The 18,172-nt window shown below is 38.1% G+C and overlaps 1 protein-coding gene across 1 annotated transcript; it reads right to left on the minus strand.

Moving 5' to 3' along the window:
• Nucleotides 1–1,320: 1,320 nt before the first annotated feature.
• LOC137257358 (uncharacterized) lies at nucleotides 1,321–8,589 on the minus strand. Its single transcript, XM_067794683.1, has 6 exons — nucleotides 8,215–8,589; nucleotides 5,472–5,559; nucleotides 4,794–4,993; nucleotides 3,677–3,762; nucleotides 2,823–3,015; nucleotides 1,321–2,595 (listed from the first exon to the last, which is right to left on the minus strand). The coding sequence occupies exons 1-6, from the start codon at nucleotides 8,527–8,529 to the stop codon at nucleotides 2,482–2,484; spliced, it is 996 nt and encodes a 331-aa protein (XP_067650784.1). The 5' UTR covers nucleotides 8,530–8,589; the 3' UTR covers nucleotides 1,321–2,481.
• Between the last annotated feature and the right edge of the window lie 9,583 nt (nucleotides 8,590–18,172).

An 18,172-nucleotide genomic window follows, 5' to 3' on the forward strand; every position in this document is an offset into this window, starting at 1 on the left:
TAGCATGAAAAACTAAAACATTGTGACTAAAGAGTACAATACCATGTAAAACACGAACTGGATCGCTAACAACTGAAAGTAGATCACCATACTAGGGGTCATGGGGACTTACAGTACTTTTGCCACCTGTGTGGACCCTAGCTGGATATACACCACCCCTTCAGCTGCCGGCGATTTTGCTTTAAGCAAAAAAATATTAAAATAACAGTCACATATATATATTACGATTAAAGGTATTGTAGAGGTAATTTGACTTTGAAGGGACTTTCGGACCCTCTCATGAGGACAATAATTTTTCAATACTTCAGCCCCCTTTGAACTGAATTCTGCGTCATGATAATATTTTAAAGAGTCTTAAATTATTATTGCGTAAGGTACTTAGGTATCATGTATGATGTAAATCTCTGAGAATGATTTTGTAATCACCCAATGTGCGTTCGCATGAGCATGCGCAGTGTGTGCATGTTTTCAAACAGACTGAGTGGTAGCATCAACTGACTCCGTGCCCTGGTGTATGGTCATGCTTTCACGCGAACTGGTGATAGGTAAATAACTGAGAAGTTAATTCTTAAGATCGGTGTCATTAGGTCCATATTTAGTTATTGAGACAATTTTAGTATTACGCCACGAGGAAGAAAATTAAAGATGAGTACTGAGCTCATAAATAGAACATATTTCCATATTCTGAGTGGAAATTGTCTGTTTCCCTTTCTTGATGTTTGGCATATTATGATGTATGTGATTGGGGTAAGAACAATGTTTGGCCAAAGTTAACTTCATCAGCAGTATGAGATTGATTGGTTGATAATCGTCCTCCATCTTTAAGATGACTAATGTTAGGTTTGGAGCCCTTTACTGTTGTTTTCGGGATCACATTTCCATTGATTTTTTATACCCAACTTCCCGAGATTTCCGTTTCTTTCAAAGTATGCCGCGCTTTAGCATTTTGAGTATATTCAATGTGGACCATAATATGAATGAAAATAATGTTCAGCCTTTTCGTTTTGCAGTCATCTTGGAATGATGGCTTTCAAATGTTGGGAATAGCATCCTACTTTGTTTAAAGGTATTACCTGAAGCTGAAAATGTCTGCACATGTGCTTCCAAACTAAATACTAGTATTTATGAACTGTTGGTCACATGTCTGGTCATAATATTTGGGAAGTTCCACTGAGGCCTTTAATGTAAAAATATCTCGATAAAAAGACCATGATCGACTGAACTATAAAAGTTGAAATCACTCCTGTGAGGACACGTGGAGAATGTTTTGTCACTTATGCATCCTTATTCATAGATCAAAGTATGGAACGCAAGAGGTAGTTTCACAAGGCTTCTTTATTTCAAGATCCGATGAGCTAATAAGAGAAACAGGATAAGCTATTTCACATTAATTGAATATATAGCTGAAGCTTTAGTTGAGCTGGTTCGCGTGAATGTTTGCTTACTTCTGAATGATGTATACAATATCTCCTGTAAATATGAACCAGCATTGCTCACTCAGTGATCACAGAAGGAAACCAGTGCTAATCTTGTCTTCTCAATAATCCCTGTTCAAATATCAGTCAATCCGAACAATAAATGGGCTAATTAACCAGTCAATATACACAATGCCTGGAAATTTTAGACAAGGTACACAATGACTGAGCTAGTTAATCAGGCAATGTACACAATGCCGGGAAATTTTAGACAAGGTACACAATGACTGAGCTAATTAATCAGGCAATGCCTGGAAATTTTAGACAAGGTACCCAATGACTGAGTGAATCAGACAATGACTGGTTATTTCAGTCATTGTACACACTGACTGATTGTAGACATTAATTGTAACATCCACTCTAAATCATCACAAAGCACTGTTCCGTATGGTCATACTAGGCTTGTAACTGTAATGCAGCCTGTTATTGGCTAATGGCTTTGCGTAAGAGATGGGTTTTGACAAACATTGTTTGTTTGTGTGGTGTTTAACTCAGTAATAGTCCAGCTGTTGGTATCCCGGCAGCGCATTGCAACGAAGTGACTCCTGGTATGTCAGGGAATGTCATCTTGATGTGAGAGAAAGCACAGATTTGTTACTTTTTTGACACCAGGTGTTTACAAGAAGGATATCAGTAACAGCGGCTACCCTCACTAGTTCTGTTATAAATGCATACCGCACAGATACTGTAAGAGACTATGTGAAAATGCAGGTTAAGAGCATCCCCACATCATATGTTGTCACGCAAGGTGCCATATTTAGTTATTTCCCCTGAATCAACCAGGCATCAGACGCTGAAATCCTGTTCCAAAGGCTTCTTCAAAACCGTTCTGTAGATTGCCTGTCATGAACTTCCTGGTCTCACGAATACAGCCGAAAGACAGCAATATGAAATCAAAACAGAACCAAAACGAAAACACCCCTACCAACTCAAATGATTAGCATCAATATAACAAACGAAGAGTGCAGGTCAATGCATCAAATGCATGTGCAGAATCGCTGGTACATTATATTGAGACTTGTATTAAGGATACAAGGGCGTCACCCTCTACTCTTATGGTGTCAGGCAGTATTCCCGGTTGTCTCTCACGATACTTCACAACAATATTATCCACCATAAGCTGAAACGTAAAGACAAAACCTTCACAGTTCTATAAAGGTAGACAACATGTGTTAACTGTTCTTCATTTTAAGGAACATACATAAAATTTCCCAAAGTTATATCATTCTTTATATGATTATGCATTAATGTCACATGAAAAATCTACAACACCAGTGAAGGTCGTCTACTCTTGGTCTGACAGTAAAACATCATTATTACAGAGTAACAGAAGAAATCTGATCTTACCTCATACACTCCATTATGAAGAGACACTTGCATTTGAGACTGCTTTCCGACGGTTATTTTATAACCCCGGAACTTCTCGACACCCCAACGACCACGAAACATGCTGTTAATTACTATTTTGTCTGTTAAAAACCCATCGCCGAACCTTGCATGGAACGTCACATCTGCATCTGCTTTCGTATTCAGCGAAAAGCTGTAACAAAACCAATACAGGTAATACAGGTAATTCATTCAAACGGGGATACAACTTGGGAAAGGTAACTGTTGATGTTCCTATTGATATCTTCTCATCTTCGCCTAAGCTGGTGGGTTGGAAACACGTATGAAAAAGATCTCTGAACTATATTTTGAAGGGACGATTCCGTTTTGTCACTGCCACGGAGTTACAATTTATGGTCATTTTGGCAATATTTCAGCCATATCGTGACGAGAACAATTAATTGTTATACAAAGTTATTTCGGGAAAATTATTAAAACCTGTAACCGAAGGACAGTGAAATAACTAGATTATCACAGATATGTATATAATACTAGTAATTAAATCTAAAACCGTCTACCGTGTATGACAATACTATATAAAACAAGCTATAGATTGCCAACAACTGTAGGTAGATCACAATACCTGGGACCATAGGGGCTTACAGTACATTTGATTCCTGCATGGATTCTAGCTGCTTTTACACCATTCCTTCAGGTGTTAGAAAATTTACCCAAATCAAGTCACTGCGGTTTACGTACCCTCTCAGGAGAACTGTCAGTGTCTGAGTAACGGATCTACCAGCAGAGCATACTATTTGATGTAGCATAAAACAAATCCCACCCATTCAAATCATTTGACTAGAAGTCCTCCTTACCCTTTGACTGAGTTCGGAGTAGCCAGGACAAGAATACTGAACTTGCTTTGTGGCCCACATGGCAGGTCATAGTCACCATTCACCCTCTACAACAAATCAAAATATCAGAGTCATATTAGTTATTACTGATACATTCATCATGCTTTGTCCTCGCCTACTACGGTCATGATTTAATAAGAATTGGAATAGACTTTGAATTGGTCCTTTACATGTCCTTTATATCATATGGAAATTAAGTGACATGCTTAGGAATTATAACCATGTACAATTCTTCCTTCTAAAGTAGAGTTACAGGTTACAGTAAAACGACATTTAAAGCAGTTCTCAGTTCAGTGAGAAGGTTGTGAGTAGAATTTGGTTGGTTTGTTGTTTAACGTCCCACTCAGCAATATTGCAGCTATATGGCGACTGTTGTGAGTATGGAAAAAGCCTGCAAATCCATCGTTACGGAGCACATTAACATTGACGTGTTGGACGTTAAGATATTATTTCATAATACTATTGTTCTGTCTGGGAATCCAACTTTTTATAAAACTTTTCAGCAAATGTTTGTCATGTGATATCCCTTCCTTCCATGAAATTAAATCATGAAATTACAAACACTGCATATTCTAGGACACTGGTTGGGTCACTGACAAAAAGTGAACAGCTTTCAAGTGTTAACAGAGCTATGTATTCCTTGAATGATATGACCAGTGCTTTAACAATGCCTGTGGCTTACAATATTGGACATTTCTGCTATGTGTCATGGCAGGGTAATTCTATCATAATTTGACAAGGTGACCAAGAACAAAAACTGTCATAAACAGAACTTCTTGAGAGACACTGACAATCTGGCGCACAATTACATTGCTTTTAGGAACCTTTGTAAACTAACATTTCAAAGTCTGTATCACCGACAAAGGACTTTGTTATGTATGTCATTATGTCTAGCATGCACAGGGAACAAAGAACAGTAAGTTGAATTATTATATGATCTTAGTATCGTAACATAATTCACCGGAGACAGCTAGAGTGGAAAATCCTATTCTAGCAACAAAACATCATTTTATACCCGTAAACATGATCTCGTTTTTCCATTCAGGTGAAAAAATAAGGTGTGGGACATCATACTCACAGGGTTCTTCCATCTGAACTTCCTGCAGAGACCAGTAACACTGTTCCACTGTTCAGAGGCTTGACAGACACTTGTGATTCTCCGATGACAGGCAATGTAATCCTTTTTACACGTGTACCTTGCCACTGCACCCTTATAGTGTCCATCATAAGTCATGATGGCCCAGGGCACATAAGGAGGAAACCCACAACCGCTAAACTCTGAGATAGATAACCACATTTATCCTCATATGACCGCCACTGGTTTCGACAACCTAACCATATCCAAACCCTAACATCAGTGGCTCAGTAAAGTCTCATGGTAAATTTAGAAACATAAATATACGAATAATTATATTACAATAATAATTATATAATTATTACACAAAAATTTGAATATTTGGAAGAAATTTCCATTTTTCGTTATTACTTCTTTATATTATCTCCAGACCAGGCAAACCAGACATAACACGAAAAAAATGGGACGAAAATTAAATAACTAAAATAGAAAGAACGTGCAATAATTTAACGAAAGTGGTGACATCAGGCTCTCCTAAAATGTTAATAACACATTCACAATATAATGTTGCGTAAAAGTGGAGAGATTTACTAGCTCTTGCAGTATGGGAAAACAGCAAATGTGATATTGTGGAAAACAGTCAAGTTATCGTGAGTAAGTGAGTTTGACTTGACAACATACCTGGAGCACATGTTGCACGACCATGTCGATCTACCTGACAGCTGGTGGCGACTGGACAAGACATCACAACACAAGGACCAGAAAGAGCCTAGAGTTATACACAGAAATGGGTTTCTGATTTTTGTTTTGTAAATAATGACTTAAATGTGATATGTTGAATAACCACTTCATATTATGTAAAATGTTCAAACACAGCATATGTTTACACATATACAAAATCGTTTGTGATCTCATTGTAATCTGAAAAGCAACAAACTGCTGCCCTGATCACAAAAAAATATACACAAAAAATACAGCGACAAAAACATTTTATGCAACTTAAAGCAAAGTTGATTGCACAATTCGGATTATGTGAACACGTGTATCAGATAGTGAAGGTATCACGTGTTTGCTTAGAGATACTTTTAGCGTATCCTGCTACACCGGTGGCACAAGTCAAACCTAATGCAGTGGTTAGTCACTTGTTTCATGTAAAAAACACCAAAGCGTATCATCACAATATGGGTGAGTGAGTTAATACTTAACGTCACACTGGCAATATTTCAGCCACATCGTGACGAGAACATGTGCAACATCGTCATGAAATATATGTATATTATCAAAACATGTCGACGAAGGACAGTTAAAAAAACCCATAGAATATCACAGGCTATAGATCGCAAACAACACAAGGTAGATCACCATACTAGAGTACATGGGGACTAACAGCACTTTTGCTACCTCCATGGACCCTAGTTGGATTTACACCACCCCTTCAGGTGCTCGCTATTGCTAGCCAAAGTTAAAGGAACAAGAAGGCTACGTTGAAAAAATCCTAGTAAGTCTAAATTGACTTTGAAAACTTTGGGACTTACGCACCCTCTCTGGTGGTCCACCAGCATATGGTTCTTCATTGAGTATATGTGAACCATATTCATAAGTCAACCATAAAATCTTTTGAAAGCCTTACCGAGGCTTAGAAAATTGTAACGTTGATGGAAGAGTTACTTTTTCATAGTGAATATTTATGCATTACTCTAAATATGAAGTATTTCAAGTGACAGAGAAAATACGTGATGGTTATCCAACGATATTAGATCATCGATGTATCGATGTACCTGAGTTACCTTAAGTTACAGTTATTCGCTAAGTTGTCATCCTGAAAAGCAATACATACTAATACACGTGAGGGGCAGCTCATTTAGTGTACAGGCGGATACATCCTTTTTGGTTTTATAGTTTATGGATATATGTTCAAATCAAATTTCGGCTTGTCCCCACTCTAGCAGTCTTGGTTAAGTCAAAGTGTGGTAACAACAGACATTAATATCTTTATTTGGTACCACCGTGCTTGGAATATGTAAACATGACACGTCAGTGGAATGGAAAAGTGGAATCTACTGGTAAACACATATAAGATGATCCACGACCTGACAAATGACCCCAATTTGCATACTTGGGAACGCCCCACAGAACGATCCACTTGAAACAAGAGGGAGACAGGTTGTCTGATAAATATCGAGAAGTTCATTTTCCCAACGAATTGAATCAACACAATAGACTGAGCAAATATGTTTAGGAACACCGATCCATTTCACGAAGCAAATGACATTTTCCTGGTTGTTTTTTTTAACAAAATTGTTGAATATCTAAAATGCTTGTCAATGCCCCAATCATCTATTTGTCTTCGTCTTAACTAAAGGTTAGCGTGGAATATCAGTATCTTATGCCTGAAATTGCAGTCTTATCATTCGAAGGAATATGCGGTGTTGATTTCATGTCACGGTTAGCATGTATTGCACGTGCATAATCGTCAAGCTACCTGTAGCAGCCAAAAGTACTCGCCCAATTCGTTGTACCGCCTCTCTTGTCATAAATGAGTTTAGTGCGCAGGATCATCTAATATGTGTCCAGCAGTATATAACCCTTGGAAACAGATTAGATTTGGTAAAAAGGGCAAACTAGCTTTTTAAAAATACATGAATCTAACACTGCACCACCAGGTATTTGAGAAAGGAATGTGTTCTGTAGCGCTTTTCCTTAAAAAGTCAGTATTGACACACAGCACCCTTGTCATGCAGGGTGATCAAATCAAACAGTTACGTGACTGATAGAACAGAACAGCAGAACGGTTGCGAATTTTAAGTTGTAACTATTGCGTCTGTGGTTCTGGTTCTATGTGGTTCTGTTTTTCTCATAAAGTAAGTGAGTGAGTTTAGTTTTACGCCAAACTCCGCAATATTTCAGCTATACGACAGCGGTCTGTAAATAATCGAGTCTGGACCAGACAATCCAGTAATCAACAGTATGAGCATCGATCAGCGCAATTGGAAACCGATGACATGTGTCAACCAAGTCAGCAAGCCTGACCACCCGATCCCGTTATTCGCCTCTTACGACAAACATAATCGCCTTTTATGACAAGCATGTGTTGCTGAAGGCATAGTCTACCCCGGACCTTCACGGGTGCGTTTTGGAAATATGTTAGTTTAGAACACAGCTGGGGTTAGTATTAATGTCAAACATTCGTTTGTAGTTGACGCAGCAAAGATAAGAGCTTTATGATGAAAACTTGCAATTGGAGACATCGGTTCAAGAGCAGAAACATCAACAGTTCAGGTAAATATAAAACGTCTGGGCAAATGAACACACTATCTGCATATTTCTTCAGGTGTAAAGAGCAAAATAGAATTATACATGAATGGACCAATAGAAATCACTGAGGCCACAAAGCTTTTGGCATGTAAAATGAAAAATGACTTACCTTGGTCCATTGCTGGATATCACTGAAGTGGAAACCAGATCTTGGAGAAATGCTTACTTGAGAACTGCTGTTATTGTTTAGAAAACATGTTTGTGTCTTGTGTTGAAAAGCAAAAGAGAGGCATACGGAGGACGTAAGACATTCAGACACACACTCATATAGAGACGGACTCCCGAACTTCCTGAACACCTGGTGTTCCATGTACTTGTCATGCTGTATTGCGTCATCAAAGCAGTCCTGACACATTATAATTACAAAACAACTTATTACACAAAGAAGAAACAAACGTTCAATAGAGTGATGTACAAAAGTCATTCTTCAACTGGACATATATGTGTGCTTATACCTCAGACGTTCTCTGTGTTTGCCAGAGATCCTGCTCTAGCTCACAGAATTGATCCAATGAATACGGCACCAGCATCAAGTATCATAAAGTAGAAAGCAAACATCAATAAATGAACACACCATTTAGTGCCATGTGTGTATGTGACAATCCATCATCGCATTATATGTGTACAATGCATGTTAATAACATGGCCATCATGGGTGTGATCCACTCTCCACTTATTGGGGTTAATAATTAAGCATTCAGTTATATTCTGTAAAAGGAGAAATCCAATAATGGAAATCTTTCACAAGTCATCTGTCATTTAAGTTCAGTAACTGACGTATTTCGGTAAGAAGTGTCAAATCTTATTGGATGTACACGTTTCAGAAAACCGATGACTTCATTGTATTTAGCAACCAAATAGTCTGTGTTTTGTTGTATATAAGCATCGTTAATACCTATTCACAAGGAAAATAGTGTACATAAATGTTCATACTACCGTCCTGTCACATCTCGCATCCTCTTTATCGAAAATATTTGAGAAATGTGTATGTAAATATGAAGTCAAATTCCTGACAAAATCGACTTTCTGACAAAGTTACATTGTCAGGAGGCTCCACAACAAATCAACTACCCTGTTTGTATGAGGGTCTCTTGACGAATGAAAAGGAGTTACAGTAGCCTTCTGTGATGTAAGTAAAGCCTTTGATAAAGTCTCATCATTTTTATTTCCTCCATTAAGAAATTAATGTGAAGATATTTACAAATTTAGAGAGCAGGTGGACGTTTACCTGTTTTCAAAAATGTTAGGAATCAAAGAGTGGGTTTGATTAGGAATCTCCACTATTCTCTGCACAAGTAACCATGTATTGGGTCATTGTACTTGCATGATTCTTATCTTGGAGTCAAAGTATCATAATCATGCTACCTTTGAGCGATCTCCACTTGCTCACCCCCGTATTGCTGTACATGGTCATCTTGACATTCCCAAGTATATAGACTCCATTGTACCTATCACGTTATTCCATGTTTCTAGCTTCACTATTCCCTATACAAGTAAACGTTGACTTGTTTTAATTTCATCAACTTGATACTATTAATTGGGGTTATGTTCGTCGTATGTTATTTCTATTGATTTACCCTGCTGTTGTAGTACATCATTATTGACGCTGAGCATTGACATAAACACTTTTAACGCATAGCTGATCACAAATGTGATCAAATACTGCCTTACAGATGTTAGTGATGGAGTTAAAAGTCACGTTGGTAATATTTCAGCCATATCGTCACTGAAACATGCTTTTAGCTTCATCATAAACAAATGCTAGTCAGTAAAAGCCTGTCAGCGTGGCCCAGTAAAACCAACTAAAATATCACATACACAAGATATAAAACTAGTATCTATCTCTAAACCTGTATTTCAAACTAGGACAATACAATATGAAAAGACGGACCATAGATCGTCAGCAGCTGATGGTAGATCACAATACTAGGTACCATGGGACGTTTGCTACCTGCATGGACTCTAGCTGGATTTATGTCATCGATTCAGCTGCTTGCGATTGTTGCAAGTTAAGCCATAATATAAAATCAAACTAAAGTTACGTTTTAAAAACCTTGTAAGTGGAAATTTACTTTTAAGGTTTTGCAACTCACGTATCCTCGGTTGCAGATAAAATCATATGGTAAAAGAAAATGGAAGTTTGTGTTGATATATATAAAATAATCCATGACAAAATTCTTTCGTTTATATATCATGAAAATTCTGTCTAATGTTTCCTTCTTCATCATTCCCCACACAAGAAGTGTTTTTTGGTCCTCTTTAAACTGAAACTCTTACTTTCAGGTTGTAGTATCATAACATGCTTATAAGAGGTCTCACTTGCTTACTTTATTGTTATTGGTCATGTGTAAACTACTGTAGTAGTAAATAGGGTAACCAAGGTATGAGACTGTGAATATAATCTAAGGTACATGGACTTTGAAAATAGAAAATGATAATCAAACAAGTGAGTGAATGAGTTTAGTTTTACACCACACTCAGCAATATTTCAGCTATATGGCGGCGGTCTGTAAATAATCGAGTCTGGACCAGACAATCCAGTGATCAACATCATGAGCATCGATCTGCACAATTGGGAACAGATGACATGTGTCAACCAAGTCAGCGAGCCTGACCACCCGATCCCGTTATTCGCCTCTTACCACAAGCATAGTCACCTTTTATGGCAATAATCAAACAAGACTATTATAAATCTCACACATATATAATTTACTAGACCTTGGTGGTGTGATTCAATAATAAAATATCTCCACCTCTAGTCCAACATGAACCTCTACTTCATGACACGATTGAGACTTACGTTTGAAAAGATTTATTATCACTGTTTCAAACTTCAATCATAACTATTTTCATTACGCAGTGAGCAACCGGAACTCTCATATGTTGTTAGCAAATGGTTGTCTATTTCAGCACGCGCAGCAATGCAACGGGTGATTTGTACCTTATCTAGTCGAATCCAAAAACAGAGAAACAACAGTGAGTATCTTTACGTCAGTCCTTATATTGTGCTGTTTGGATATACATCCCCACCCGGGACTTCTTACTATACCCTGCAATGTCCTTGTTGAGGGGGATACAGAAGCGAGTTCCGTCCGCAAAATCCTTTGAAGCTGCATGCAGACTTAAGCAACTAATATCTGAATCCACGTGAATCATTTCTCATTCTCGTACACTGATTGATTTGATACTTGTCACATGTTTGATTAAAGTACAGAATTAGGGAGTAGTAGATCCAGTATGTAGTGAGCATTGCCCGGTGTTTGCTGACATTGAATCAGCTATACAGAAAGAAACGTGCTACAAGCGGATTATTCTTGAGTGAATACAGAACGCATGGAACAAGCTGTAACTAACGACTAACAGGCTAACGGAGACTGCACAAATCGATCTGATAGCAAATCGACTGACCGACTACTTACTTACTTTCTTACTTACATACTTACTTATACTTACTTACTTGCTTGCTTGCTTGCTTGCTTGCTTGCTTGCTTGCTTGCTTGCTTGCTTACTTACTTACTCACGTTTGCGACGCGATCATACCAAACAAACCCATCCTGATAAGACCAAGTTACATATCATGGATGAATAATGAAATACGCTCACATAAGAAAACGTAATGGGCAACACAAAATCGACAAGAGAACTAACCCTCCGCTCGAATAGCAAAAAGTCAGATCTGTCAGAAATAACTAGTCAGTAATATCTTCTGTATGTAAAGCTAAAAACAGTACACAAACAAAATCGATATAGCAATAAGTCAACCAACTGATACACAACATGCCGACATGGTTTCAAGCTAAAAAAGTAAGGGCATTTTTTGTGATGACCAATTCTAATCCGTATCTTCACGGGTTCCGACAAGCATGGGTTATTGAAGACCAATTCTAACCCGGATCTTCACGGGTTCCGACAAGCATGGGTTATTGAAGACCAATTCTAACCCGGATCTTCACGGGTTCCGACAAGCATGGGTTATTGAAGACCAATTCTAACCCGTATCTTCACGGGTTCCGACAAGCATGGGTTATTGAAGACCAATTCTAATCCGTATCTTCACGGGTTCCGACAAGCATGGGTTATTGAAGACCAATTCTAATCCGTATCTTCACGGGTTCCGACAAGCATGGGTTATTGAAGACCAATTCTAACCCGTATCTTCACGGGTTCCGACAAGCATGGGTTATTGAAGACCAATTCTAACCCGGATCTTCACGGGTTCCGACAAGCATGGGTTATTGAAGACCAATTCTAACCCGGATCTTCACGGGTTCCGACAAGCATGGGTTATTGAAGACCAATTCTAACCCGGATCTTCACGGGTTCCGACAAGCATGGGTTATTGAAGACCAATTCTAACCCGGATCTTCACGGGTTCCGACAAGCATGGGTTATTGAAGACCAATTCTAACCCGGATCTTCACGGGTTCCGACAAGCATGGGTTATTGAAGACCAATTCTAACCCGGATCTTCACGGGTTCCGACAAGCATGGGTTATTGAAGACCAATTCTAACCCGGATCTTCACGGGTTCCGACAAGCATGGGTTATTGAAGACCAATTCTAATCCGTATCTTCACGGGTTCCGACAAGCATGGGTTATTGAAGACCAATTCTAATCCGTATCTTCACGGGTTCCGACAAGCATGGGTTATTGAAGACCAATTCTAACCCGGATCTTCACGGGTTCCCATTTAAGGAATTTACATACATGACATGACATATGCTATCGTATGTTGTACCAGTTGAACCTGAGTGTTTGCGGTAGGGGCACGTGGCATCAGGACCATCTAGATGGAGTTGAAGTGTTGCAACTTTAAGTGCATTATTGGTTAAAGAAAAAATACTTATAGCTGGGGAATCATATGTTGCTTCTGTGACGAAGTCAAGACTTAATCTTGAGCGATATCTGACAGTATGATATCCTCCAAACGTTCACAGACTGTGGTCTGCATGTTATTAAGTGCTAAATCTTTCTGTGATATCGCTGCACTTCTACGTATCAGCACACTTAGCATTCAGTCTCCTGAGTATGAATGTGGCGTATATGCTTCAAAGTCAAAGATATTTTACTTCATTCTCAGATCATAATTTGAACTTGAGCAAACCTCTGGTGTCTTCACGGGGAAAACATTACTGAAAGAACAAATGAACCCAGCCTTGCTGACGATACAGTTAACAGTGCATGCAAATTAATATATTCAGGAATAGATAACAGACGGATAATATTGATAAAGCTAAACCAATAAATGCAATGAATTTATTAATCCTCTCAACATGTTCCTTTCAAAAAGAAAACTGACATAATAATGTGGTTAGTGCATATAATATATAAATACAGAAGAACCGATCTATGGATATTGTGTAGGGAACACTGTTTCCCACATTCTCACGTGCACATTTATCACACCAATATTGATTTACCTAATAAAAATATTTTATCCATACACATGATTTTGCCCTGATTTCGGTTGTTGGCGATCTGTAGCCCATTTTTGTGTTGTCTAGTCCTCTATGGTTAAACTGCTTTAGACTTGATTAGACCGGTTTTTAATGAACATTTGTGATATACTAGTGGTTTTACTGTTTTACATCAACGGGGTTTTAGTTTCCAATTTTCTTGATATACAATATCACGATATGACTGTGATATTGCCGATGGGACGACAAATACCAATTCACTCACTCACTACACATTGTTTACCAGTTGCAATAGTTTGCTGCCTGAACTTTGAAATCGTCTTCTTTGACTGACAGGTTTCCTCATTTCTTTGTCCCATCACCCCTGGTCCTCGTGTGGGTAAGACTGGTATTGAGGGTATCAGCATTACGCGAGTGTGTGTTTAAATTTATCGTCACACTAACAGTATTTCAGCTATATCGTGACGAGAGAAAGCCATACGTCAAGGACAAATATGTATCAACTGAATAACATTCTGTAGTCAGAGGACAGTATAATTATATAACAACTAGATGTTTTAGATGATTTAAGTGGTTTCAAATCTAGTGTAAGGGTAAATGAAATAAATCAGTAAGCTATCACTTTACAAACGCAATACAAAAAGGCCTAGAGGACTGTGAGCAACAGAAGACAGGCCACCACACTAGGAACCCATGGGGACTCACAGTACTTCAACTTCCTGCACTAGCTGGATTTGTACCATCTTTTCAGTTGCTAGCGATTGTATGCAGTGTCAGCCATTATTTAAATGATAGATGTGGACAGTCCTTGAATTATGTAACCACTCAGGAGGACAATAATTTTACAATACTTAAACTCCATCATGGGCAACACAGTGAAACTCTTCAGTACTGTTACCATTCGGACAGTCGCAGTTCTCTTGGATTGCGCAGTGTCAACCTGTTGTATTTACACCCTCTCAAAATAGTTTTACAGTATTTCAACCCTCATCAAGGATATAGTCACAACCAAAACTGAATTCTAAGTTCATAACCACAAGATACCTATAATATAAAATAACGTCCAATTTTATCAATCAATTTAATTTCTTTTAAAAGGGTCATGCATAAATGAGAACTAATTTGTTAATAAAAGATCCGATTCTCCACAGAAGATGATTTTGAAGTATTTGTCCTCTGTAATGTAAAAATACACATAATCATGTTCGACATAGTTGACTGTGTTCTTTCATCACAAAAGATACAAAACGGGGGATCCTCACCTTTCGATAAATACTTAGGTACTTATGCATATCTGCTGTGGCCAATACGACATCGTCTCAAGATAACCTCCTCAAACCTGGACTGACAACCCAAGTGTAATCGTTAGTTGGTTATAATAGCATGTGACCTATTTATTCCTACTTGGGTGTCCCACTTCCTTTGCAGTAAATCCTTGATTTAACACCTGATTACAGTCTTAAAGTCACTGTACAGGATAAGAAGTGTCCCAGTTTTGGAGAGTGCCGTTTTGGCTGCAGCATAAACCACGGTGTTTCCAGTTATACCAACCGTTCGTGATCAACTCGTGTTATTTCGGGACAAGCCGAATAGGGGGGTCTCGTGCCCCTCTCGAAGGATTTCATACTGACGTAGAAATATGAAAACTACTTCAAACGGTACTTAATGATGTATGCATCGATGTATGCATATATTGTACTGCTATTTGTTTCACATAATTAAACCTCCTTGGTAGACTAAAAGAAGGGGATACACCTATTTGTTAAAGACATATTCTGACGTAATTATTACCACGTGCTCACCTTGTATTTCCATTTATATTTCTGAAAAGGGTTAATGATTACAAATGAGACTTGTTTTATCGAATGTGCAAATGAAATTTTTTTTAAAAAAAAAACAACAAAAACCCCAAAAACAAGCTACATTAAAATCCAAAACCAGAAACTCATAAAGGACTTTACAATATTTATCAAAATGAAAATTCGTGTAACCTTGCTGTCATATACCAAATGGAACTTTAACTAATTTCGCCGAAATATATAGTAATGGCCAAAAAAAGTTAGACTAAAATGTTCCCAGAGATGTGAAATATATCCCCAGTGTTCAAGATTATTAGTTACACGGATATAATTTTGTTGTTTTAATACTGTAAGCGATTAATAATCACATTTCCTAAAACTGTCGGAAGCGCACGTACAATGATCACCAGGCCGCAGCATCGTTGGACCAGTGAGAGCCGTTATGTCAACTAACACACGTGCGTGTATTTGAATCTCTCAGCGCCAATAGCATGATTACTGTTTTAAAAAACCATTAGACAACATGATTCTGTTAATTGTGTTTTGTGCTTTCAATATGACGATATGTATGTTTCATGATTTTTACACAAAAACAGAATGCCATAAACGATTTAAGTCGTTAGGACTATCTTTATGCTTTTGCATGTATAAATTCAAGAGGAGGCAGCAGGTCACATCCCTGTAACAGCTTGTAAGGGAACTTTGGCAATGGTGAATAAAAAGGAGCATATTGGTTAGTGCCAACCATAAACCTGGCACTAGTAACATCCTAGGCGACAAGACCCGTGAAGGTCTCGGGGTAGAATAGGCTTTCAGCAACCCATGCTTGTCATAAAAGGTGATTATGTTTGTCGTAAGAGGCGACTAACGGGATCGGGTGGTCAGGCTCGCTGACTTGGTTGACACATGTCATCGGTTCCCAGTTTCGCAGATCAATGCTCATACTGTTGATCACTGGATTGTCTGGTCCAGACTCGATTATTTACAGACCGCCGCCATATAGCTGAAATATTGCTGAGGACGGCGTAAATCTCTTACGACAAGCATAGTCGCCCTTTATGGCAAGCATGAGTTGCTGAAGGCTGCAACCAATAAAACAAACATAATCACAATCATCACTTATGCATGACCTATAATATACATTACTGACTGTGAAAAAAACCCACTAAACAAAACCCCCAAAAGTATAAGCGTACAGTCGCGAATAACAAGTGCAATATTTACAAGTTTCATTCCCTCGAAACAAAGCACCCATTGTAACGGAACTTTTCATTGGCTGGTTCATTTGCCGATACTCTGAGGGCTTACTGTGTGCATATAGAGATGGTCTGTTTGGCATTTTAGAAGTATGGTGAGGGATAAGAAAGATTCTTTATGGATAACAACGTATTTTATTGCATATGATGCGACGTTTCGGTATAGACACATAAACCATTGTCATGCAAGAGTGACAACGGTAAAAGAATCCATACCGAAACGTCACATCACATGCAATAGAAGACGTTGTTGTCCAGAAAGAATGTATATAGAGATGCTGGGTTTTGTAAATGCATGCTCTCTGCATTTGTGTTCGATCCGATCAACAAATACTAAGATGGTGAACTACTGCATGGCTGGAAACTGTCGTTCGTCGACAAAGCAGACAATCTGAGTCTGCACCGGTTTCCGTCTGATCCAGTCATCGGAAGAAAATGGACGCAGTTTGTTTGCAACCCACAAACTTAATGACATGACATGTGTACAAGTACCACGCCAGCCTATCTGTGTAATTACACTATGTGATAGAGACAAAACTCAGGTGCACGAGCCATATGGTGTATATCATGATAGGTGTTTCGTTTTAATGTTGCATGTGGTCAATGATTGATGTTGGGTATTGCATATTGTAATAAGCAGGCAGGCAGGCAGACAGACACATAGGTGTCAATAAAATAAGACATTGAGTTTTACCTGTGACACAATCAACATATGTTTCTATGTTTCCGTAGACATGTATTAAAACATTTCAGTTTTCCAACTGAGCTATTTTTGACAATGATATAAGTATTGGTATTAGTACTACCTTCTTGAAAACTTGTTTTGCAAATCTGCAACCAAGCATGTGACCAGTGTATTTTTAATACTGCAGGCCCAAGATGCTTGTAATTACAAGAAACATCTCTTGTTCTCCAACTTCGACCGCAGTCACCTTGCCGGTTGAAGCCGCGCCAACCTAATCACTACGCATGCGCTTACGGCGCTGTGGTGAGATTAGTGAATCGTTTGAACTCCGTTTCCGGGTTCTTTTCATCGCGTTACTTTTCAACTATATACACTAAATTTGCAATTTTGATAATTTGTTACTCTAAGACCATACCAAAAGTTATCAGAATGTGTAAAGTTGTGTTATGCGTTGCATATGACCTCACCAACGATTATTTTAGATGTTCCTAAACACTTTCACGTTTAATTGTTTTAACTTTCAGAAATCACCACAAACTTTTTATTAAGTCCGAAATCATAGGAATGACTCTCCTTACAATTTTACACACTATTATATTATTATATAATTGGAAAATGGTGACTTTAAATGGTTTGTCTTTGTCTGAAGCCAGAATTTCATTTAAACCTTTATTTTTGACATGTTTCTAACTCACTGTTACTCGTTTAGTTCGGCATGGTCGAAAATAACTCATCTGAAAAAGATGCATTTCACCTAAACATGAATATATTTGCAGTTTTTCGTGATTCGCATACAGCTGTGTTGTTAAGCTTTCCTGTAACACATATTTGTGATAGTTTTTAAGTAATTCGTAACGGTAGGAGGGTAACGTTTGTTTTGGTTTTCAGTATAAATCTAACGTTTATGAA

This window comes from Haliotis asinina, chromosome 12, assembly GCF_037392515.1.
Source record: "Haliotis asinina isolate JCU_RB_2024 chromosome 12, JCU_Hal_asi_v2, whole genome shotgun sequence".
In the NCBI taxonomy this organism is placed as follows: Eukaryota; Metazoa; Mollusca; class Gastropoda; order Lepetellida; family Haliotidae; genus Haliotis; species Haliotis asinina.

Coding starts and splice junctions, on each gene's coding strand:
- LOC137257358 (XM_067794683.1), bottom strand. CDS start 8,529: ATGACTTTTGTACATCACTCTATTGAACGTTTGTTTCTTCTTTGTGTA. Junction 3,763..4,793: donor AGTTCAGATGGAAGAACCCT/GTGAGTATGATG, acceptor GATTTGTTGTAG/AGGGTGAATGGTGACTATGA. Junction 3,016..3,676: donor ACTCCGAACTCAGTCAAAGG/GTAAGGAGGACT, acceptor GTTTTGTTACAG/CTTTTCGCTGAATACGAAAG.